The 26,995-nt window shown below is 44.1% G+C and overlaps 1 protein-coding gene across 3 annotated transcripts in view; it reads right to left on the reverse strand.

Annotated features, from left to right (window-relative positions):
* The window catches only part of LOC308333187 (protein tweety homolog 2-like), a 101,298-nt gene that overhangs the window by 38,150 nt on the left and 36,153 nt on the right, over nucleotides 1-26,995 (reverse strand). For all 3 annotated transcript variants that reach the window (XM_080789397.1, XM_080789399.1, XM_080789398.1), the window contains one exon: nucleotides 14,278-14,389. In XM_080789397.1, the coding sequence (XP_080645523.1) occupies nucleotides 14,278-14,389 (112 nt within the window). The remainder of the gene's footprint in view (nucleotides 1-14,277; nucleotides 14,390-26,995) is intronic.

Genomic DNA, 26,995 nt, shown 5'->3' on the forward strand with positions numbered 1-26,995 from the left:
ACGATAACAATAACAGTATAGCGTCTAGCGTGGTGGGGAGAGCGGATTCAGTAAACGGCTCCTAATTGCAAAACACCAAAAGTATGGCCAAAGGTAGGGGTGTGTGTGTGTGTGTGTGTGTGTGTGTGTGTGTGTGTCAGTGTGAGAGCTTGCGTGCATGCATGCGTGCTATTGGGTGAGTTATAGGTATTATGTGACTGCTTTTTGATTTCTTAAGCCTGATTTATAACCGATTTGTAGATCTGCTATTTTCGGTGTGGAACAGCCACCCGCAAGGTATAGCTTTAGACGCCTGCCCCCACATCAACATGACACCATACAGTATAGCTTTAGACGCCTGCCCCCACATCAACATGACACCATACAGTATAGCTTTAGACGCCTGCCCCCACATCAACATGACACCATACAGTATAGCTTTAGACGCCTGCCCCCACATCAACATGACACCATACAGTATAGCTTTAGACGCCTGCCCCCACATCAACATGACACCATACAGTATAGCTTTAGACGCCTGCCCCCACATCAACATGACACCATACAGTATAGCTTTAGACGCCTGCCCCCACATCAACATGACACCATACAGTATAGCTTTAGACGCCTGCCCCCACATCAACATGACACCATACAGTATAGCTTTAGACGCCTGCCCCCACATCAACATGACACCATACAGTATAGCTTTAGACGCCTGCCCCCACATCAACATGACACCATACAGTATAGCTTTAGACGCCTGCCCCCACATCAACATGACACCATACAGTAGAGCTTTAGACGCCTGCCCCCACATCAACATGACACCATACAGTAGAGCTTTAGACGCCTGCCCCCACATCAACATGACACCATACAGTATAGCTTTAGACGCCTGCCCCCACATCAACATGACACCATACAGTATAGCTTTAGACGCCTGCCCCCACATCAACATGACACCATACAGTATAGCTTTAGACGCCTGCCCCCACATCAACATGACACCATACAGTATAGCTTTAGACGCCTGCCCCCACATCAACATGACACCATACAGTATAGCTTTAGACGCCTGCCCCCACATCAACATGACACCATACAGTATAGCTTTAGACGCCTGCCCCCACATCAACATGACACCATACAGTATAGCTTTAGACGCCTGCCCCCACATCAACATGACACCATACAGTATAGCTTTAGACGCCTGCCCCCACATCAACATGACACCATACAGTATAGCTTTAGACGCCTGCCCCCACATCAACATGACACCATACAGTATAGCTTTAGACGCCTGCCCCCACATCAACATGACACCATACAGTATAGCTTTAGACGCCTGCCCCCACATCAACATGACACCATACAGTATAGCTTTAGACGCCTGCCCCCACATCAACATGACACCATACAGTAGAGCTTTAGACGCCTGCCCCCACATCAACATGACACCATACAGTATAGCTTTAGACGCCTGCCCCCACATCAACATGACACCATACAGTATAGCTTTAGACGCCTGCCCCCACATCAACATGACACCATACAGTATAGCTTTAGACGCCTGCCCCCACATCAACATGACACCATACAGTATAGCTTTAGACGCCTGCCCCCACATCAACATGACACCATACAGTATAGCTTTAGACGCCTGCCCCCACATCAACATGACACCATACAGTATAGCTTTAGACGCCTGCCCCCACATCAACATGACACCATACAGTAGAGCTTTAGACGCCTGCCCCCACATCAACATGACACCATACAGTATAGCTTTAGACGCCTGCCCCCACATCAACATGACACCATACAGTAGAGCTTTAGACGCCTGCCCCCACATCAACATGACACCATACAGTAGAGCTTTAGACGCCTGCCCCCACATCAACATGACACCATACAGTATAGCTTTAGACGCCTGCCCCCACATCAACATGACACCATACAGTATAGCTTTAGACGCCTGCCCCCACATCAACATGACACCATACAGTATAGCTTTAGACGCCTGCCCCCACATCAACATGACACCATACAGTATAGCTTTAGACGCCTGCCCCCACATCAACATGACACCATACAGTAGAGCTTTAGACGCCTGCCCCCACATCAACATGACACCATACAGTATAGCTTTAGACGCCTGCCCCCACATCAACATGACACCATACAGTATAGCTTTAGACGCCTGCCCCCACATCAACATGACACCATACAGTATAGCTTTAGACGCCTGCCCCCACATCAACATGACACCATACAGTATAGCTTCAGACGCCTGCCCCCACATCAACATGACACCATACAGTATAGCTTTAGACGCCTGCCCCCACATCAACATGACACCATACAGTAGAGCTTTAGACGCCTGCCCCCACATCAACATGACACCATACAGTATAGCTTTAGACGCCTGCCCCCACATCAACATGACACCATACAGTATAGCTTCAGACGCCTGCCCCCACATCAACATGACACCATACAGTATAGCTTTAGACGCCTGCCCCCACATCAACATGACACCATACAGTATAGCTTTAGACGCCTGCCCCCACATCAACATGACACCATACAGTATAGCTTTAGACGCCTGCCCCCACATCAACATGACACCATACAGTATAGCTTTAGACGCCTGCCCCCACATCAACATGACACCATACAGTATAGCTTTAGACGCCTGCCCCCACATCAACATGACACCATACAGTATAGCTTTAGACGCCTGCCCCCACATCAACATGACACCATACAGTATAGCTTTAGACGCCTGCCCCCACATCAACATGACACCATACAGTATAGCTTTAGACAGCTGCCCCCACATCAACATGACACCATACAGTATATAGTGCAACAACGAGACATGTATTCACAGGTTTCTGCTGTATAATCAGACACAGATGTATCCCTGCAGACAATCAAATCGCAGACAATTTACAATTACAGTTTAGGATAATTACAGGTAATTACAGATACAGGCCAGATCTACTTACAAGTGTTTAAGATACGTATAAGAAGAGCTAGTCTAGTCTAGTAAAAAAAACAAAAACAATGCAGTGCCTCAAAGAAACCATGCATAGCAAGTAAACAATGAACCTAGCATCTGTCAAACAACATGCATTCGGTACATTTGTGGTCAAGAAAACAACAACTACAAGTAACAAAAACATAACCAAGATATACTGTATATATACAGTATATATATATATATCACTAGCATCTGTCAATCAAAGCTGACCAGAATACAAGAGAGAAACGCTAGGGGGTGAGGCAGAAGTAGACACAAATATGGTAATTCCGGCGCATTCGATGATGCATCAGTTGCCATGTATACTTATGTGGGCTGTGGGCTTATGTTTTTCCTGTAAAGTTACTTACTAATTCGTACTAATACTTACTAAGTTGCGGGTTGCAGGTTTTTGGGCATTTTTGTAAAATGTAGTAGTTTATTTGGACACACACACACACACACACACACACACACACACACACACACACACACACACACACACACACACACACACACACACACACAATGTGTATATGCGACTATGCGTATAGTAGTGCATGTACTGTACACAAACGAGTGGCCCATTTACCATAGGCTTAATTACGACGTCACGTTCCTTCCTTGCTTCCAGGGAAATGTTTTTACAGGGATATAACGTGGCATTCATGAGTAGAGGCATCCCGCTATTTCATCATTAAAAAAAGCAGGGTAATAATAAGTGCCCACACTCCTTCGGAGCCGGAGTACTTGGCATTCACCACGGAGACGACTCATTGTTTGCCGTGTTTGTTTGTTTCGCAGGGGAGGGGGGGGGGGGGGGTGTGTGGGCGTGGGGGGCTCATGGAGGAGCCGAGAGGAGGAGGAGAAGAAGTTGGGTGGAAGTAATTAGCCGGTTTTCTATTCACTGTGTGGCCTGTGTGGTGCTGCTAGACCGCCGATGGCAAGAAAACACAGAGGAAGAGCAGAGAAAGAGAGAGATGTTAGGGAGGGTGGGGGTCCCAGAGAGACAACACAGAGGAAGAGCAGAGAAAGAGAGAGATGTTAGGGAGGGTGGGGGTCCCAGAGAGACAACACAGAGGAAGAGCAGAGAAAGAGAGAGATGTTAGGGAGGGTGGGGGTCCCAGAGAGACAACACAGAGGAAGAGCAGAGAAAGAGAGAGATGTTAGGGAGGGTGGGGGTCTCAGAGAGACAACACAGAGGAAGAGCAGAGGAAGAGAGAGATGTTAGGGAGGGTGGGGGTCTCAGAGAGAAAACACAGAGGAAGAGCAGAGAAAGAGAGAGATGTTAGGGAGGGTGGGGGTCTCAGAGAGACAACACAGAGGAAGAGCAGAGAAAGAGAGAGATGTTAGGGAGGGTGGGGGTCCCAGAGAGAAAACACAGAGAAAGAGCAGAGAAAGAGAGAGATGTTAGGGAGGGTGGGGGTCCCAGAGAGAAAACACAGAGAAAGAGCAGAGAAAGAGAGAGATGTTAGGGAGGGTGGGGGTCCCAAGACCCAAGCCATTAAAATGCATCGACAACAATATTAGACATAACAATTTCAGTGTATCACACACAAAAATACTAAGAAGAAAGAAGAAAAAAAAAAAGTCTATAAACGTTGAGCGTACAGTGTATAAAGTTTGCTTTTATATAATATCTCCTGGAAGACTCGCAACTGTCTGGTAAAAGAGAGCAAAGCGACAGGCAGAGCATGACGGGTAACATAGCGGATAGAAGCACTGAGGACAAACTAGAAGAAAGGACAGGGGGACTATACAGGATGACACAAGAAAATGCGTGTTTTGAAAAGTGCCAAGGCCAAATCCAGATGGGCTCTACGCACCACTGATTGCGACAGCGCCACAGGGATCACAGTTCCCTGGCTCTTAACTTGAACTTGCCTGCCACAGAAAAGCGCAGCCGCAGCAGCAGCAGCAGCGCGGCAGAGAGACATGGGAGTACAGTGTGTCGTTCTCTCTATCTGTCCCGTCATCTGATCGCCCATGGTAGCTCCAACCGCCAGTGGTGGAAGATGTACTACAGCATTATTTCTTTTTTACTTAACTAAAAGTAGCAGTACAAATGCCGTCGGGCAAAATCCACGTATCTACATATTCTATCATTATGGAGATATGATCATACTACAGTGAATATTTCGAGGTTGTAGATTCTGTTTTTGAATTAGAAATCCTGAAAAGTAATAGTTTTGGTTTTCCCGTTTCAATATTTTTGAAAATAGCAGATTTAAAAGTTGAGATTGTAGACCAGCTATAGGGCCATAATCTAAATCTACAAAGTAACTGTAAACTAAAATCTTCAAACAACGGTAGTGGAGTAAAAAGTACAATGCAATGGAGTCTAAAGTCTAATGTCTTGAAAAATGGAACTACTCAAGTAAAGCAAAAGTCCCTAAAATGTGTACTCAAGCACAGCACTAAATTAAGTGAAAGTAACTTAAACTAAAGTACTTAATAGGTTACATTCCACCACTGCCAACTGACGAGATGCTGTGACTGTTCTTTGGCTGCTCAGTGAGCATCTTATCTGCAGAGCCTGAGGACACAGCACGTCTTCTCTAATCACTATCCACTCTGATCCTCTGCATCAGTGGTCATTACGGGTCCACTTGGTTTCATTTTAAGCTCTCAATAACAAAATATTGGACGTGTTTGGTATGAGAGGCTAAACCTCATCAAACGGTGGTATGTGGCTCAAATAAACAATGGAGCTTGACATGAAGTAGCTCTGCATGCCTCGTCCTCGGGACCAATCAGAGTAATACGATTTCCAAGGAGGAGACAGACAGACAGACAGACAGACAGACAGACAGACAAATAGCAGTGGCATACAGTATGACATACAGAAAAAAAGAGATACAAACAGTGATAAGAGAATAAAAAACAAAACGCATAAAATATAGGGGATTTGGGGGACTTGGTTTGCTGGCCACCTGCAGTCGGACTATTCAACTACATAAGTCACTTATTTCACAACTCTGGGGAAAGGCAGGGTAACCCACACATGATACCCTGAATGTATATACACAGCTGTCAGCTGGGAGACGGTCTTCAAGCGCTATGAACATGGCCTCTCCGTGAGCTGTGACTGATTCCTGCAGCTCTGTGACAGATATGGAGGCTTCTGTGCAATTAAAGTTGAATGGAAGAGCTGGAGTGTGAAATGGAACACGGTTCTAAAGTGCCTCTGTAGACCCTCAAGATGGAGACCACCTCACCCCGCCACGTTTAGCACATCACCGGAGCGGAAGCGCTCATTCTTCCTGTGCTTCCCTTATTTTGTCTTTCAACACATTGTGAGATTCATTTAACTCTGAGAGTGCACAAATGGATCCTTTGGTCGGATGAGTATTCACTGCACAATATGTTTTATGAATATTCAATAGTGCGAATCTCACCTCTGACAAATGTATATATATATATATATATATATATATATATATATATATATATATATATATATATATATATCGTTGCTGTCGGGCAGAAATCTCCTATATCCATATTCTAACTTTTTGTGTTTTGTTTTTTTCATAAATGACTGCCCTACTTGATCACGCAAAAGCATCAAAAGTAGCAGGTCCACAAGCTTGAAATGCGGCGTGAAGAGACACATTTTGAGCTTGTATATCTGCTACTTTTGCATTTGAATCATGAAAATGTACTGTATTGGACATAATGAGGTTTCCACCTGACAGACGATATTATATTCAAGCTATACTATTCAAACAAAATAAACTAATGCAAACTAAGCTAAATGTAAAAGGTGGTTGCACACTGGAGCGTTTTTTATTTCGCTGCGTTTTGCAGATCCAAAAGTAGTAGGCTATCACTAGCTGTCAGCCTGTCACCAACACCCCATGACCGCTGCGGAAAACTGAGAAAATCGACCCTGGCCCAAAAGAAAATGTATACGGATGACAGTCGACAGTTTGCACATGGACAGTGTGCAAATTGACAAAGTGAGGTCGATTTCTTTTCCGTCCTCCAAAATTCGCGCCGATATTCAGCCGAAGAAACGCACCAGTGTGCGTGTCTTGAAAAAAAAAAAAACTTTAAATCTGGTTTAAAAAGGAATTTAAAAACAAAAACAAAAGGATAACGACCTTGGCAGAGACAGACAGAGACACATGTTGTCCAACACACTCCAGCGGGGAAGTGGGAATAACACAACACTAAAAGCTTTATCAGCGGCCAAAACCAGGGAAGTCCAGGAGAAGTGTTTACAGAGGCATTTATGGCTTTGGAGACAAAATAACAAACATTAAAAAAGACGTTAAATCCGACTTTGGGAAACACGGCGGCCTACACGCAGCTGGTTGTCAACCAAGATTAAGGAAGTGGGGAACGCAGCACTATACAGAGTGGTCAAAGTACTGGACTTCAGTACTTGAGTCAAAGTATATAGACACTCCTGGTCAAATAATACTCAACTACAAGTGAAAGTTGCTCAGTCAAATATGCATTAATAATATGGTATTCTAAAGTATATGATAAAACAAATATTAAAGTCTTCAAAGGTGAAAATTATAAAATAAATGTTATTTTTATCAATGTGTTGAAACATATTTAGCCCCCAAATTAAAAGATTCCCCATACATTTTTAGTTATCTGCTATCTCTGAAATAGAACTTAAGTAGTTAATTATGTACTTATGGACTTTTTCCGTTACTAGAAATGTAGTGGAGTGAAAATATCAACATTTGTCTTTGAAATGAGGTGGAGTGAAAGTCATACTTTGGAAAGTATAAAAAATATACAAATACTCAACTCTCTCTCACACACACACACACACACACACACACACACACACACACACACACACACACACACACACACACACACACACACACACACACACACACACACACACACACACACACACACACACACACACACACACACACACACACACACACACACACACACACACACACACACACACACGCAATTAGGGGTTCAGTGTCTTGCACAAGGACACTTTGGCACTAACTCTGGGGGGGAGCCGGGATGGAACTGCTGTGGGAACCTTCCGGCTCCCAAGCAGCGACTCTACCACCTGAGCCACTGCTTCAAGTAAAAGTTCTTTGTGATGTTCACCATGAGGAAGTGGGGGAACGCAACACAACACTACATAAGTAAAAGTTCTTTGTTATGTCCACCACCAAGGAAGTGGGAACGCAACACTGCACAGAGTGGTTAGCCATAAACGCTACGAGGCGCAGCCATTAAAAGAGACCAATTCAGCTGGACTTGAATTCCTCTACAAATCCACAACTGCCTTTTAGAGTGAGAGCGCTTTAAACCAATAGCTCTGGCCTCCCGGCTGCTCAGCGCTATAGTATAGCACTTTCACTTTTCGTTTTTTTGTACTAATTGCCCACTCACGTGTAGAGAGAGAGAGGAGAGAGTGGAATAAGTGTCCATTAGTCATGCAACTCAACGGTGTCTGGCCTGTAAAGTACTACACCTATTCAGACACTGGTGTTAAAGATGTCAAAGCTGTTTTCACGACTGCACGTCAAGATATCATGAAGTGAGGATACAGACTGAGTTATGTGAGACATTATTAGAGAACAGCACATAATGCTACCAGGTTTCATAGACTATCATACCTCGTTTGGCCATTAATATGTTCCCCACAAGGAAGAGCCCTTGCGTGTACGTATATAGGCCTACTATGTATCTATTTTCAATCAATAATCGATTTTAAAATTTAAAAAAGTATATGGTGAAAATGACCGATCTACAAGCTTGTAGATCAGCTATTTGTGCCATTTGTGTGTGACAAAGTAATTGAGTGGTTAACCGGAATAATTGATATAATCGATAAAAATAAAATATATTGGTATTTTTTCCACATTGATACCATGTCTCTCTAGGTCGTCCTCAGACATTATGCATGATGAATGTACTCAGTCATGCATACACAGTGCACACGCTCGCACGCACGCACAAAAACACACACTTCCCAGGGATCCAATCTGCTTATTATTAAAGTCACAAGCTCCTGTTAATACTCACACTCACACATCTACAAAATATTTCCAAAACATATAGCCAAGCAGGTAGATTGGCTATTTTCGCAACTTTTGGCTGACGCTGCTAGTGCATTAATTGACGAAAAAAGAAAGAAAATTGGAACATGGAGTTACAAGGTTTCTGCCCGACAGCAACAATATTATGTTTGTAATCATGCCGGTGTGGCCTGCGCCTCAGCCGGTGTTAGCTCTCTGGTTGACCGCTCGCTGACTGACCCGGACATGACCTCCTCCTCCGCAGTGGGCCTGCTGGCAGCCTGCATGCAGACAGTCACCACCGCAAACAATGGACTGTATTATTAGCCTGGACACTTCAAATACCACATCAAATGACATCACGGCACAGATAAGGCATTAAACAGCTTCCCCCGTTTAGCAGTGTTGTTCACGGTGTTCTGGCGTCTCTGTGTGTGTGAAACCATTGGCCCCCAGTTAGTTTGCAAAGTTTGTGGACCTGTGCTGTCAGATTATCGTCTCTGGAAACCTCATACGTCCAAAATAGTTACTTTTCAGGATTCAAATTCAAAAATAGAAAAAAGTATGTACAAGCTCAAAACGCGTTTGTCGCATTTTGAGATTGTAGATCTGCTACTTTAGATTTTTTTTGTGCGACGGTCAAGTATGATCAAGAAAAAAAACACAAAAACGTTGAATTTGGAGACAAGAGGTTTCTGCCCTATACATTCAGAGCCTGGGAGAGAGCGTGCATCTGTGCGAGCGTAAATGGTAATTGCCAAATTTGCCATGGTGCATTTATATAGCGCCTTTTATAAGTGCTTTACATTCACTCATTCACATTATCACTTCAGCTATTCACACGCAAATTCACACACACACATTCACACTCCACTGGCAGAGGAAACCATGCGAGGCACCAACAGCCTCGTGGCGAGCAGCAGCTGCTAGGGGTTGAGGGTCTTGCGAGACAGGGATTGATTCTCCAAGCGGCCGCTCTACCTACTGAGGGCACCCTGGGCAAGACCTAAGCTGAAAAGACTATCAGCGGAAGTTGCGGGAATTTTAGCGGAAGTATTGCCCAAGGAAATTACGTTGATGCTTTGCAAAACAGTTTACAATCTCCGCGAAAGTGTTGTGATTGGTCGGGAAAATATCGTATCCGGGGGAAATACATCTGACGGATATTCCGGAGGATACGTCCGCCGATAGCTTCTCTGCCTTACGTTGTGACCAGGCTTTTCTTTTTGCAGATAAGTAAGGCCTTGTCCACACGTATCCGGGTAAACGGATAAACGTAGGTTTTTATATGCGTTTTGGGGGGGGGGGGGTCGCAAACACGCAAACGCGTTTTTGGTCCATATAAACGCATCTTTTGGAAAACTCCTGCCGCAGTGTATTTTTTTTAAACTCCGCCTGCGTGTTCCCATGTGGACAATGTAAACGGAGTTTCGCATGGGTCTTGCCATTGGTCATATGGACGGAGAGATTTTAAAAAACGTGTCGTATGGACAGAGAGATTTAAAAAAAACTAAAACTAAAACTAAAACTAAAACGCTACGTTTATGTAGGTGTGGATGAAGCCTAAGCCTGGGACCAAGGCTATACTGAGGGTAGGTGTTTTAATATACAGTAGGGCATATTGAAGATGGAGTGCTGTGATTTTTACCCCCCTAAAACATGATCATCAGGTATTATGAATGATTATACTAGATTTATTTTCTGAAAAGTGTACAGAAAGTGTTTTTATGTGGCCACACTCACCAGTTCATTACGTGGTGGGTGGTCTGGTGACCCACCTGAACTGAAGCCACACCAACAGCTGTTGTTATATATGATATTAAAGGTGGAGGGGTTAGGGGAGGGGATGGTATTGTGATGTCACGAACGTGGTGGTATTTCGGATGGGCCTTTTGGACTCAAAGGAAGAAACCACAAATGCACAGGGAAGACGCATTATTTGAATATTATATAACCACACCTGGGGGTGTACTATAGACACGTACAATACAAAAAAAGTACAGAAATCATGGCACTCCATCTTCAAGTCTAAAAGGAAGGCAAAAAAAGGCCCATGGGGACTATAATGGACTTCCATCGTAGTCCATTCATATAACAAATTAAAATGTCATTAACAAATACAAACACTGTACTGTATGTACAAAGGAGTGAAAAGGACAAATGATGGCATTGAATGACACCTCATTTCTATGGGAAGTTACATTTACATTGACCTACCCTTGTGGTACATGTATGTGCCTGTGTACACTGTACATGCACACAAGTTTGCACAAGGATGCATTCATGTATGTGTGCATTTGTGTGTGTGTGTGTGTGTGTGTGTGTGTGTGTGTGCGTGAGTGCACGTTGATGCATGTTGTATTTTTGATACCTCACATCCCAGAGCACACATACGCGCACACGCACACGTGCAGTGCACGCGCACCATAAGCATACGGTCCAGACCAGAACTAATCCATGTCTTAATCAGGAGCTGAGAAAAGGTCCGCGCTGATAATGAGGGGTCTGAGTTCTCTCCCTTCCTTCCGCTCTTACACAGCCACCGTTTGCATGCTAATGCCTATATTTATCCTCTGTTGTACAGCAGTGTCGTGCGGCAAGAAATTAGCCAATCTACAAGCCTGCGAGGCGTCGCGGATGCGGCACGTTGCAGGCTTGTAGATCGCCCATTTGTGCCAGCGATCACTGTCGTATGATGAAGTATACATCCGGCTCAGTTCATTGGTCTCTGGACGCTCCCTGCACACACAGGGGGGAAAGGAGGCTTTATGTGGCGGGCCAAAAGCCAAATGGGACCATTGTTGTGGATGAGATTGAGAAGCACTTCAATGCAGGATCTCAATAAGAGGAACTGCCAATCAGGGGAGCCAGCATTTTGGCCCCTGTTCATACCCATCAAAGCCTTTTGTCTCCTGGGCTCATGCCTGATTATGTGGGGTGGGTGGGTGGGTGCAGGGAGCTGTGTGCGCCCACACTGGCCTCTTTGTCCCCGGCCCGATCCAAGGACGACTAGACTCCTTAGGAGTCTATACTGTCTATAAGGGGCCAGAGTGCTGGACAAAGTACTCAACCCTCCAGCACTAGGAGTCTATAAGGGGCCAGAGTGCTGGACAAAGTACTCAACCCTCCAGCACTAGGAGTCTATAAGGGGCCAGAGTGCTGGACAAAGTACTCAACCCTCCAGCACTTGGTGAGTTGGGCCAAAGTATAGATCGTTGCGGTCGGGCAGAAACCACTTATCTCCATATATTCTTTTATGTATTTTTCTTAAATTAACAACGCCCTATACTTTATCATACCACAGCATCACACAAAGGCATCAAAAGAAGCAGATCTGCAAGCTGGAAACGCAGTGTGAAGTGACATGTTTTGAGCTTGTGGATCTGCTACTTTTGCTATTTCTTTATTTGAATCATGAAAAGGTTTTGGACATGAGGTTTGAACCCGACAGGGACAAGATACTCCTTGTGAAATATTATTCCATTACAAGTGAAAGTTGCTCTGTCAAATTTGTACTTGAGTTAAAGTAATTAATGACAATTATACAAAAACATATTTAGATTATCTCAAATAATTGCAATTATGTAATACCTGTGGCCTAGTTTCATGGGAGGATCTGTCCTGGCAGATCAGCTCATGCACTCTCAGACAGTGTGGTGAAAATAACCCTATTTGATGTGCCATCATTATGTGCTGAAGGAAAAAAAATAGGTTTGGAGCTTTAAATAAAACAAATCCAGAGGACAGCCTGTCACAATTACTGCAACATAATCAACTGATCACAATTTAAGGGTTTTCAAAGTTTTTTCAGGGCAATAACTCATTAGCTCAGAGAGAGTTCCGACATACTATTGGTCCAACTGTCATTAGAACGACAACCTACCTAAACCATAACCGCAAGCACGGGAGCAGCGCATGTTCGACTGTTGTTTACACATGTCGGACCTTTGATGTGTCGGATCTGCGTGTGCATCCCGGAGATGAAGCATTGGATTCATGTTGAAACTTGACATCTGGCTGTGTAATGTGTACTTAGATTGGCTATTTTCGCCCCGGAATAGGGATCCTAGGGTTTAAGTGGTTAATGAAAAAAACTGAAGTCCTTATCACACAAAGATTTGGCGGCTCTCCTGCAGTAACTCTGAGGACCCCCATTTAAGATAATCACAATTATTTTTGTCATAATCATTTCCATGTTGAAAAATGTTCATACATGTTCAAATATTTTCCCAACAATAGTGAAAATAGTCGTTAGCTTATAACGTCTCACACAATGTGAACTGTTGAAAACATGTAGATTCGCTATTTCCACATCTATTTATGTCATAAATACACGTCATTTCTTTCTATATTTAAGTAATCTGTCATATCCGCCCCATGCGACTGTTGTTTACGGCGCCTAAAAGCTTTAAATATATAGTGTGCCCAAAACGCAATTATGATGGTGACAGGACCACCTGTTATTAGATGAGCTGCAGACAGAGCAGTGTAAATCACACCATTATGATATTATGTGGTGAGGCATTAATGGGTTTGGAGGATTTAACTGAATAAATCCACCGGGCTACCATTAATGTCTGTCATACAAGGAGATAATCCCCATCAGCATGACTGCAAACATCTGGGATTTGATCTACATCGGCTGTCACTGGGATTCCATTAAGTTATTAACGTTAATACGTTCCAAACAAATGGGGTGCCCATAACTGTATGTCTAGCTCTGACCCCAGATCAGGGCCTCATAGTGTAGGTATATTATACAGTATGAAACACAGTCTCACAGCCAGATCCACTGTCACTGTATGTGGTCCCATCCATCCTGTTGATGCATTGATGCAAGCCCACTGAAAGACATCTCAACGTGTGTCCAAGTCTCTGTGTGTGTGTGTGTGTGCGTGCATGTGAGTGTGCGTGCGTGCGTGCGCACACAAAAAAGTATAGCAACATTTGAGAAATAGATATTGTGAGGATACACTCTACACTGTAGCCCACGCTGGGCAAGAGCTACGCTGTAGAGTCTACACTACAGCGTAGCTCTTGCCCAGCGTGGGCCCTCACTGGTTCTCCTGTCACGCACGCAACATAGTCAAAATACAAGCTCACAGGGCAGCTTGACACTGGTGCGCAATTAACTCAACCTTTAGGGTGGAAACCTACAAATGCCATTTGTAAAAATTAACATCCTAAAATGTTTTATGTCATCACAAGTATAGTAGTAGTAATAGAAATTAAGTGTGTGCATGCGATACCCACCAGGCTGTCCACTCCTCCCAGGGTGTGATTAGCATTGTACAAGGAATAGGTCAGCTGGTACACCCCGTCGTTGGTCTCGCTGTTGCCGTAGAAACCGACACCCACTGCCACGCTGTGAGGAGAGAGGAGAAGGTTAGGATGGATGACACACATTCATAATTGGCAAGTTTATGTGAAGGTCTGACTTTGAGACCCGTTTTCACCATGCAATGGTGTGTGATTGATTGATTGATTATACAATCAGTACAGTCAAAAAAGGTATGCTAAAAGGATTATTTTTTTTATTGTAAAAGAAACCTAATTGTATTCATGTATTCATGAGGTAATTGTTCATCACCCAAAGTCATGAAGCCTGATTTGACCATTTGAGACAAATAACTAAGTCGATGTGAACCAGTGGAGCACAGGATCAACTGATTAAGACGATAGACAACAACTGGACTTGAATATCAAGTACAGACCCACTATACAACCTCAGGCTCTAGTACAGCTCAACATCACTTTCAACATGTTTATTAATGAGTGTTTATTCCTTGCACTTTTGCCTTGCTACAGTTGGTATGGTATACAGTATCGTCCACGAAACTCAGAGTTCTGAACAGCATGCATAGAACCTTCTGTGAACTTAATGAATATTTAATGCCTTCCTTTTCACAGGAGCATTTAGCCACCAACACACAACAAGCTCAGTCAGCCATTCCAACACAATGCTGACTGTGTAAAATATAAAACAAACAAACAAACAAACCAAAATGTATCGGGGCGATTTGTTGAAGTTTGTCAAGTCTATCGAGTGCATCGCTAGCAGTGTCGCCAGATTTTGCAAAAGGTAAATAAGTATAAGTAACCAGGTCTGTAAAAACAAGTCCAAAAGAAGCAACTAAGCAAACTTTTTTTGGTATATATTTATATAACCCTTCGCGTCTGCCTCCTATTAACTTCAACTCATCAAATATTGGATTGTTGGATCAGGAAAGTGACACGAAACCAAAACAATCTCCATGAGTAATTGATAGATTGACAAGTCAGTTCCCACAGAAAGTCCAAAATGAGGTGGACAAACGGGGTCCGCTGTGGGGAGAAAGAAGGGGGAAAAAACATTTCTCGCAGACAAATAACAGATGAAGAAAAAAGATTCACTGAAGATGGGCGCCGTTCCCACCAAGAAACAAAACAAAAACAGCATAACTAAATGTTTTGGTGACCAACCACACACCAACGAGAAGAGAGAAGACACAAATAAGACTTCAAAGAAAGAATAGCAGTTTAATTGGAATAATTGGAAACATAAAGGAGCAAAGTCTGTCCCGATTAGTGAATAAAATGTGCAGCAGGAAATGCTGTTCTTTGGAACCACTCGAACCCCTTATATTCTGAAGGGTGCGTGTTGTGAGCTTGTAGATCGGCTATTTCCGGTGAAGCTATTTAAGTGTAGAGGGAAGCAAGAGCAGACCAAGTATAGAGCCAGGCAGCTCAGGTCCGTTTTACACAAGTACAGAGGGTTTGAATGGCTGATGGACGTATAGAGGGTTTGAATGGCTGATGGACGTGGCCTTTGTGCGTTTTGGCAGCGTGCACGCTGAGAGAGCTGCAGCTGTACAGACAGGGGACACTGTGACTGCACTCTTATTGGCTCAGAGCACTACTTCCTCCCTGCGTCAACTCCACTAGCACCAACGGGAACACAAATCCTATAGGATAGATTGAACACAAGACATTACGCAACTGTTCTCAAGGAATCCAAATGTCCTTATTTACAAGTCCTGTAATGCGTAGACTAGAGCAAAGGTCACCGAGCAATTTCAAGTGTCAAGTTTATGGCAGACCCCCAAACCACTGGTTCTCAAACTTTTTTTGTCTCAGGTGACCCATGTAAATATCCTTTTCAGATACGTCACCCCTGAATTACACTGTTACTTTATAGAACCTTACATCCATGTTATATTACGGTACAAACACATGTAAATCTTTCCCACTAAGATACTACAGTATATGTCACAAGGAAAACGTGAGAGAATAGACGGTATGCGTGTGACATCATCATACCTGGAAGTTATGCAGGAACGCCTATTGAGTGGCAAAAACTACTTTCTGGCCTTGGCAGCCCATACATCCACACAGAAATCCGATTGCATTAAACAACATTAAACAACTTCCGGTGTAGCTATTCCCCTGAACAGTGTTTGTGCCAACTAAGTCTGGTGCGGATCAGAGCAACAATGTGTCTCACATCCGGGTTGTGACGTCGAACGGCACCGACCCACCGTCCCTATAGGCACTGTTAATATCACAACAACGACCGCCCCACCCATGCACAACTTCCTTCTCATTTCAATGGACAGGTGGCGCCACCAATTACTTTCAATGGTGTGAAGTCACTTTCTGATTTGTATGTATTTTGTATGCAAATGTCAATTAGGCCTACACAAAGGATGTTGATGCATGTGTGTGTGCACCGGTGGTCAGTTGATTTCGGGGACCCTGCATGTATTTCGGTCGACCAAACATTTTAGGCTCTAACCATATTAAGTTCTATGAGGATCTGATCTGATCATTTACACATTCAAAACCAAAACCCTGAAGTACTGTAGGACAAGGCACTGAGCAGAGAACAGAAAACAAAAAAAAGCGCTTGCACGCTTGTTTCAAAACAATTCTTTATTGCGCCCACTGAGTGTGCATGCAGTGCAATCAGTGGAGACACTGAGTGCCTCCACTGTCATGTTCAGACTCCTACACAGGGACTTGATGTCCACAAAGTAATGCAGTATTATATTATAGGACTGTGAAAGCCACTAAGGACTTGAACACAGCCGTCTGGTCTGCTTAGCGCTATCTGTTACAAGCCTGTGGCACTGAAAACATCAATACTACATTATGCTGAGGTGACTTAATCCTCTTGCACTGATCCCTTAATCACTACATCCCATCCATACATCAAACCTCTAGACTAGAGGTCCTCAACCTGTTTCAACCCAGCACACACACACACACACACACACACACACACACACACACACACACACACACACACACACACACAAGCACGTCACACACTCGCAAGCACGTCACACACACGCAAGTACGTCACACATGCACACGCACACGCACAGTCGCACACCCACACACACACACACATTGAATTTCCCTTAACTCAATCACAATTTTGTTTTGTCTAACGACAGCTCATCATAGCATCTCATGCAAAATGAGAGATTTCATTTTGTTTTATTGTGATGGATTGGAAATACATTGAGAACTAGAAAAGTGTGCTCCTCAGAGCGCAGGTCTCCGCCAGATCAAACGTACCAGTTTAGAACGAATAAGGCTTCCCTCCGCCGTGGAAAGGCTGGTGACGAGAGCTTAGCTGCTCACAGATAAACTGACCGTTAACCGACGGATGGACAGACTGACGGGCCGTGTGGACAATAATGCTTTTGTTTTTGAGGAAACCCAATCATGGGCTAAGCTGCATGCTTAGCGGCTGGGCTCTCGGTCGATGGAGTCCTCCCCACGGCGTGTACCAGATAAATGCTACCTCCAGAGGAGAGACTTATAAACCTCTCACCATGAAGCGGAATCAACTTCCCATAATATTAGCCTCCTGTTCCCTGAAGCCTGGCGGGCACTTCCCCGGTATATCCAGGCGGGGCGGCGGCGGCTACACGCTAAGCGGAACACGCTATACGAGCGAGGCTATTTTCATAATGAGAACAATGTGGGCAGAGACTCATTAAAAGTACACACCTGCAGGTAACACTGCTACCAGTGATGTCGATTTTAAAGGTGTCCCACCGAGAGATGGGGGGGGGGGGGTAGAGAGAGAGAGGTAGAGAGAGAGAGAGAGAGAGAGAGAGGCGGCAAGGAGTACATGAGAATAATAAGAGCAACAGGGGAACAGAGAGCAAGAGAGAGAACGTGAGATAGGAACAGAGATAGAATGAGACTTCCAATTTATTCAGCGCTTGATGCCATTATTCACAGTGAGAAATCTACCCTTTTCAGAATAAAGCTTGAGTTTCTTTTCTCACCACATAATGCATAATGCATCTTCTGTGTGGATTTACTCACGGCAGGAAGGCGAATAGCGATAGCAGATATCTACAAGTTCACAATATTCTGCGAGAGGATACATTGTGAGCTTATCAGATCAGCTATATTTTACTATTTTCCAAAATGCGATTACCTTCACTTTGGCACTGTATATTTTCACAGCTTTAGTTACTTTGCCAAAACTTTTTGTACTTTCGAATATGCGTAGGCATTGTGTATATTGGGGTATTACAGGTGTTCCAACCTGTAGAATGCCTACAAGCGCACTTTGGTTCCCAGTTCAGGGCAAGAAAAGCTAAGTGTTTTTGGGTTCCGGTTCTGAAACCAATTTTTAGGATTATGAACCAATTCATCTTTTGGTGGGAACACTCTAAACTGGTTCAAAGTTAGGAGGGGGAAAAAAGAACAGAACGTGTTCAACATGGGTGGAAAAGAGAGAGGCAGAAAGAGGACGAGGGGATACAAGAACATACAAAACAGGAGAGTCTGTATATCTGCCCCAGATCTGTTATTATTAATGTCTTCTTGATGAGGATGAATAGAATTCCCGTCTCGTGGGGATGTTTTTGACACCGACAAAACGGCGGCTGCATGTGAAAGCAACGAGGCTCCACAGGAACACACACACACACACACACACACACACACACACACACACACACACACACACACACACACACACACACACACACACACACACACACACACACACACACACACACACACGTCGTCTTTTCATCTCAGTCTGTTTGAACAGACTCTTCAGCCACACAGGATGTGAGGCAACGGAACACAGGAAGAACTAAACGGTGTCAGATGAAGAAGCGCACAGCGTTTGCAGCCCATCTACTACAGTAACATCACTGGAGGCTTTGAAGCACAAGTATTTCTCACACACAGTCTAACTAACAGATAGGAAGGACTGAGAGAGAGGGAGAGAGAGGTGGGAGAGAGAGAGAGAGAGGTGGGAGAGAGATGGGGGGGGGGGCTACAGCATGTGTTAGAGAGGAGAGGGGGTGAGGTAAGGGGGGTGGGAGAGACAGAATGAGAGACAGATAATGAGAGAGAGAGGAAGAGGGAGAGTGTTGGGGGTGGGAAAGAGAGGGGGAGAGACATACGAGTGGTGAGCCAGTGTGTATTGGAGGGAGGAGGAGAGAGAAGAGTGGGTGAGAGGGAGAGAGAGAGAGCGAGAGACTGCTGTGACAGACAGATCATATATTATTTGAGGAGGGGAATATATCACAGATTTGACTTGGCATGCGCTGAGCACTCTGTCGCGTCGGCAAATCACGAGTCTGGAACAACAAAAGACAAGCGGGGGGATTTTCAGCGGGGCCAAACTGACACAAGCGCTCAGCCTGCAGCGTGCAGGATCCCATGAATAGTCTGGGAAATATTTTGATATTTGATATCTTGACCCCAAAAGCAACCACCGAGTATCCCTGACATGAGAACAGAGGAGACGGCTATATTATTGTCGCTGTTGGGTGGAAACCATGTATGTCCAAGTCTGTTCCTTTCAGAACATGGAGAAGAAAAAATAGCCTGTGTTCCGATGGATCCAATGTGGTTGTTATTATTTAGTCACAAGCTCTTGTTAAAACATACTTAACACTATGTCATTGGTTCAATATTCATGAAACCCACTTTGACTTTTTAAATTTGGTATTCAACAACAACAGAAATAACCAATTTACAATCTCAACACGTCGGACCAAACCATCTTATCCATGTAACCCATCTCCATATTTTAACTTTAACCCATTCTGACCGGGCACCCATTTTGGTGTTAGCATCATGTTATGCTTTAGCTATTGAAAAATAGCAGATCTACAAGCTCATATCGCGCCACCGAGTGGCGCGATACGAGCTTGTAGGTCTGCTATTTTTGAAAAATCGAAGAACGACTGACATTTTTAGAATCTGATCTCAGGTCAGAATGGGTTAATCAGACCAGTGTGTGTCCAGTGGAAACCTCGTATGAATCTGATCTCAGGTCAGAATGGGTTAACTGTTTTTTTCTTAAATTAACTCTACTTGATCATACTACAGCATCACACAAAAGCATCAAACGTAGCAGATCCACAATGTTTCAAGGCCATTGTAGATAGATGGATAAAAGTAACAGTTTTGGAAATGTGGGGTTTCTACCCGACAGAGACAATGTTCTAACCCAAACCCTGAGGTCTTTGCAAACCTCTATACCGGCAAACCTGGCTGTTGTGCCTCTATAGCTGACGCAGCCATCAGCCTCCCTGAATGTTTCATGTGCTTTCTGCAGCCAGAGTGACCTCAGCATCTCTCGAGGCCTGAGACTCCGATAGCAACAAAAGCCAGAAGTGTGTATTTGGAAGATACACAAAACAGAGTGTACTGCGAACGGATGTTCCCATGTGGACCTCAGGCTTCATGTGACCCATGCAGTCTACATCAGTCATGTATGATGTACTGTATGTGTCCAATTACAGTTAAATATGTCCAAATATACCGTGTCCTGACCACTGGCAACAAGCGCAAGAATGAAGAAATGATAAATGGTGCATTTATATAGTGCCTTTATCCACAGACAGACACCGGAGGAAACCATGCAAGGCACCAACCTGCTCAAAGGGAGCAGTTAGGACACTTCAACACTATACCCAGGGGGGGCTGCAGATCAACTGGTGCCAAAGCCGATCCACAAGCTCACAAGGTGTTGCATCAAAACAAGATCACACAAGATTCAAAACGTGATTAGACTATCTAAAAAAATTGTGATTAGGTGATTTATTATGTAATTGTGAAAGGACTAGTTGTCTGCTACTGCAGGTTTCAGGTTCCAGAGGAAGGAACAGAAACACAACAGGGGTTCACTATGTCTGTGTGATGTGTGACAGTGTCCAGGGGTTCACTACAGATGCCTGTGGCTGTGTGCAGGGCCTACACTACAGATGCCTGTGTGACTGTGGCTGTGTGCAGGGCCTACACTACAGATGCCTGTGTGACTGTGGCTGTGTGCAGGGCCTACGCTACAGATGTGTGCGGCTGTGTGCAGGGCCTACACTACAGATGTGTGTGGCTGTGTACAGGGCCTACACTACAGATGTGTGTGGCTGTGTACAGGGCCTACACTACAGATGTGTGCGGCTGTGTGCAGGGCCTACACTACAGATGTGTGCGGCTGTGTGCAGGGCCTACACTACAGATGTGTGTGGCTGTGTGCAGGGCCTACACTACAGATGTGTGTGGCTGTGTGCAGGGCCTACACTACAGATGTGTGTGGCTGTGTGCAGGGTTCTCTACCAAATGTCTGTGGGTGTGTGCAGTGGTTAGATAGATACTTTATTTGTCCTTTCGGAAGTTTGTTTTGTGCCAAGCAGTCATCAGGATACAAAAAACACATACACAATACAAACAGATCACACAAGACATTGACAATAAAAATAAACAAATACCAAAAGGCTACCAGTCATATTTCCATTTTTATGCACAGAACTGAGATGAGATGTTTGTCCATAAGTCCTATACTTAGGGGAACAAACAACCTTGAAGCCCTAGCCTGCAGAGAAGGTACTGTGTACCGTCGTCCTGAAGGTATAAACGATGGTATTGGCTGTGTAACGGGTGTGTTCTATCCCTAGTAATAGCTTTCCCCTTCCTGAGTACCCAGGTCTCATACATTGATGTCATACTCTCAAATCGTACCCCAGCTAGTTTGCTGGACACATTGATGACTTTATGGAGTTTGTTCTTATTAACCAATGATAATGAGCCATACCAGGAAAGAAAACAAAACGTCAATGCGCCCTCTACGAAGGTTCGATGGAAAAGTACCATTATGTATTTTTTCCACGTTTTACTGTCTCAGTCTGCGCATAAAATGCAGGTTCACTACAGATGTCTGTCCGGCGTGTCCGCATGCAGCATGAATGAACAGCTTGGACAGTTACAGTACGCTCCAGCTAATTGGACAGCTAATCTGCTAACATATAGCAGGGCATGGTGATTCCAGCTAGCCTGACATCTGCTGTTAGCCTGGTCTGAGATCACTTAGAATGGACGTCACAAACTCAATTAGAGCGTAGCGGGGAGCCGAAATGTAAGACTTAGCGAGGGGGAAAGGGGGTGGGGGGTATACGGAGCTGAAAAGACTGAGAAATTAAATTACTGAAACAGAAGAGAGGTTTAACCACTTGTCTTAAACCCTCTGGTTTGGTGCAACTGTACTCGGGCCACAGTCTTCTCGGTGTGTGTGTGTGTGTGTGTGTGTGTGTGTGTGTGCGCGCGCGCGTGCGTGCGTGTATTGTGTGTGTTTATGAACAAATAGCTGATCTACAAGCTCACAATGTGTATAGATTTTGGCAAACGTTCATCCCAGACACCAGTTACGCCTTGGACCCAAGCATCCTTATGTTATTGTTCTTATCTTGGATATGAACAAGCATAGAATTATACATTTTTATTTAAACATAAAAGAATACAAATAAATAAAAGTAATTACATATTTACCAAAACTGCAAAAATATCAGATCTACAGGCTCGAACTGTACGTCGTCTATTTCCACCGTTCGTCATGCGACAAAGTAGGTTATAATCGCTGCAATAAATACCATGAGTGTCAGTTTGAATGTGACTCTTTGACTTGTCTAGCCAGTTTGCCTGGCTAGACAACTATAAGAGGATTGTGTGTGCGCGCGTGTGTGTGTGTGTGTGTGTGTGTGTGTGTGTGTGTGTGTGTGTGTGTGTGTGTGTGTGTGTGTGTGTGTCCAGGGATACAGTAATCTGATTTGGAACAACCGCTGCCATATTGCTCATGCACATCGCCAGTCGGAAACAGAAGCACAATTACAATTTATTTCTTCACATAAAGTTTTGAAATGTTGCTGATAGCCAGGTGAACTCATTGACTGATGTCATAAGTGGTTCTCAAACATGTTTTTACATCAAGGACCCCCATAACTACTTTGCGCTGTTAAAATGTTTGTGTGCCAGGCTCAGTTTGGAAAAAGCAGATCTACAAGCTCAAAATGTGCCACATTGTGGCATTTACGTATGCATGTATACTAGGGTTAAATTAAAGTGGTTAAACAGATTTTGATGTCATATGAACTAATGTTCCAGGGGACCCCCTGGGTGTTCCAGGGGGTCCCCTGGAACATTAGTTCATATGACATCAAAATCTGACATCAAAATCTGTCCCAAGGACCTCTGGGGGTCTCCCAGAAGTCCACTTTGAGAACCACTGTACATCAGTGGTTCTCAACCAATGGTCCATGATGACGTACCGGGTGGTCCAATGGGCTAAATGATGGAGCGTTGGTAACCAAATGGATCCTTATAGATGTTTAACTGTTGAGAGTAAAATGAACCTCAAGAGTTACATTATTAACCATCTGCATTGAAGTCAATTAGAGAATGTAGAAGAATTTTGATCAACGTTTGCCTGTTATCTCTCCTAATGGTACCAATATCAAAACGGCATTGAATTGTGGACAATAAGAAAATATTCTGAGAGGCTAAATCTCATCAAATGGTCCATGGCTGCATAAATAATGGACCTTGAACAGTGTAGAAAACCCCAGCGGTACATTAGATGACTGACGTCACAGGCTGGTCACAAGAAGTCGCAGCCACGCCCGTTATATAACATGTGGAACCCGAGATTCCACATGATTACATTTTCATATCCTCTCCGAGTCTCCGTTAGATGAAAGGACACTCGGTGTCATCGCAGCTCATTTTCACTTTTGCAAAGCGCGAGTTCACATCCTCCCAACCCAGTCTCTCGTCATGATTAAATTAAAGGATTCTCTCACAAGCAGCAGAGCTGTAGAATCAGAGACAGACGCACACAAAGAGAGTTGGAGGATCTTCCTTCTCCCACACCGTCACTGATGGTTCCTTAGAATAACTGCGTAAACCCTCTAGTCTTAGAGAAATGGATTCGAGTAACGGTTAATAGTAACAGAATCCATTGAAGAATCTTTTATATTCAATTATTTGGGGTTTCAACCATATAGGCCTACTGACCCATCTAATATTGGATTCATTGCAAACAGAGAACATCCAAACGGCATCTCAAAAATGGCGACGGGTGCAGGACAAAAATATACATACAGGAAGAAGGTAGGAAGTCTGCACACCGTTCTTTAAGCTCCCATCAATTTGATTTAAGGGATCAGGAATCAACGTTTCGACCCCTCAGGACTTCATCAGGAATCCTGATGAATTCCTGACAATTCCAAAAATTCCAACAATTGTCACCAAGTGGACATTCTTGAGGATTTTGGCCGAATTCTATCCCAGCTATCGAGGGGCCATGCATTTACGTTTATTATATTTGAAAGTGAAATATTCATAATTGCAATCCAATAATATGATCATGAAATGGACCATTCTGCATAATGAGTCCTTTTACGTTTGGTACTGTATAAATAACATTTTGTATGTGGGCCTTTTCAGGGGGTCTACTTGTATTTCTAGTACTTCTGTCAGCACTGGTAATTGGATTGGAGCTGGTATGGGTTTAAAAACAACAAAGTACAACAAAGCATGTGGATTTCACACAGGCATTCCACGAAGCAGCTGTTGTGCGAGGTCCAAGAGAGACCCCAGATATGGGCCCGATAACATCACAGAGATCCCCCCATGGCAGGCAGGAAATGCCACAGACGAGACGCAATCTGGAAGCCCCAGCATCACAGCACAAAAGAAAGTACTCAAACGGTAAAAGTATCAACGCTGCAATATAGAAATACTCTCCGTTTCTCTCTGTTGGCAAATGCACTTAAAGCACCAAAAAGTAAAAGTAAAATATGGACTCAATTGTTGCCTTCTGAGATGTAGCGGAGTAGAAGTAAAAGTATTGGAAATTTGAAATACCCAAGTAAAGCAGCAATACCTCAAAATTGCACTTAGGTACAGTACTTGAGTAAATGTACTTTGTTTCTTTCCACCACTGCATCACGTCATCACATGGGCTTAATTGGCTTCGGAGAGCACTTTAACTCCAGCAGATGTCTGGATGGCTGCGTCCAATCTGACAGCTCTAGCGCCATGGAAGGAGGATGCTGCTTAGTGATCTAGCGAGGAGGTCTGACTGTTTGGCTGGAGGTAAAAGAGACTCGGAGACGTAAGCAAACATAGACATCTGCTGCACCGAACGCAGTCAGATGTCAACAGGACTGCATGCCCAATGCTGACAGTATTGCTTTTAGACTAAAGGCCTTTTCAGACGGGGAGCGACTTGGATCAGCGGCGTCGCACTGCATGTGAACACACAGGCAACAGAATCGCTCTGCCACTAAAAGGGGTGTTTGTGGAAGCGAGCACCAACGACCGTGACAGTTTCACAGGAATGTGCTCGCGTGCAGCTCCGCCTGACAGATTGACCACACCTTCCTATACCTGCCCACTGGCCTCTCACTGAACATTAATTGCCAGGCTCGCCAGTCGCTTCCGTCTGGAAAGCCAAATATGTCTGTGAAATATTGCATCAGTTTTAAGGTCCTTACAAACTGGAAGAATAAACAATCTGAAATTGTGCCAGTGAGCATTTCACAACAATTAATTTGGTGATACCTCATTCATACAGGTTGATGCTTTTCGACCTCATTTTGGAGAAAAAAAATTATAATAATTTGCTTCATAGCTGCGTAATATTCACGTTCCGTGTCGATGGATGTGCTGATGACACAAACAGTAGTTTATTAATTATAGTTTATAAAAATTAATGGCATGAAATAAACGCTCCCCTCAGCACATAAATCGTAATCATTTACACATTTAACCCCTTACATCTGGGAAAGCATCTGTGTCTTGTTAGATTTTAGGTAACAGGCCTACAGTGTAATCGTCTGTCGGGTGGAAACCTCATAATGTTCAAAATTGATACTTTTCAGGATTCAACTTCAAAAGCAGCAAACCGTTCGTGCCACGTTTCGAGCTTGTAGATCTGCTACTTTTGATGCTTTTGATCAAGTGGAGCGTTAATTTACGGAAAAACACAAAAAGTTAAAATATGGAGATGAGTTTTCTGCCCGACTGCAACGATGTATACTATAGCAACATCAGAAAACTGTTAATCCCAAACCACACCGATGATTCGAGACGCACCGTTTTAGTGTCCGTCGCAGCGATCTATGTCCCGTTGCACGTCGGCGCATGTCGATGCATTGCGTCGCAAGTGCTTCAATTCAAAGGAGCTTTGTTGGCATGAGAAAATGCTAGTTGCCATCCAAGTTATCTGTCCATCTGTGTGTGTGTGTGTGTGTGTGTGTGTGTGTGTGTGTGTGTGTGTGTGTGTGTGTGTGTGCGTGTGCGTGCGTGTGACACTAACCGTGTGACTGTCACGTCTGTAAAACTATACCTTAACCCCATAAAACTGAACGCAGTGGCTGGGGGCGTTTCCAAGAAACCTGAAGAACGACGGAATCCACGTAAGATCCCAGCGGTTTACGTTGTCACAATAATCAGCAATTGGTGGCTGCTCGGCATACCTCGGCACTTGTGTTCGATATGCCCAGATAGAGCACCATTCTGTCTTGTGTTCGATATGCCCAGATAGAGCACCATTCTGTCTTGTGTTCGATATGCCCAGATAGAGCACCATTCTGTCTTGTGTTCGATATGCCCGGATAGAGCACCATTCTGTCTTGTGTTCGATATGCCCAGATAGAGCACCATT

The sequence above is a fragment of the Protomyctophum bolini genome (assembly GCF_963924005.1).
Source record: "Protomyctophum bolini genome assembly, chromosome: 18".
NCBI lineage: Eukaryota > Metazoa > Chordata > Actinopteri > Myctophiformes > Myctophidae > Protomyctophum > Protomyctophum bolini.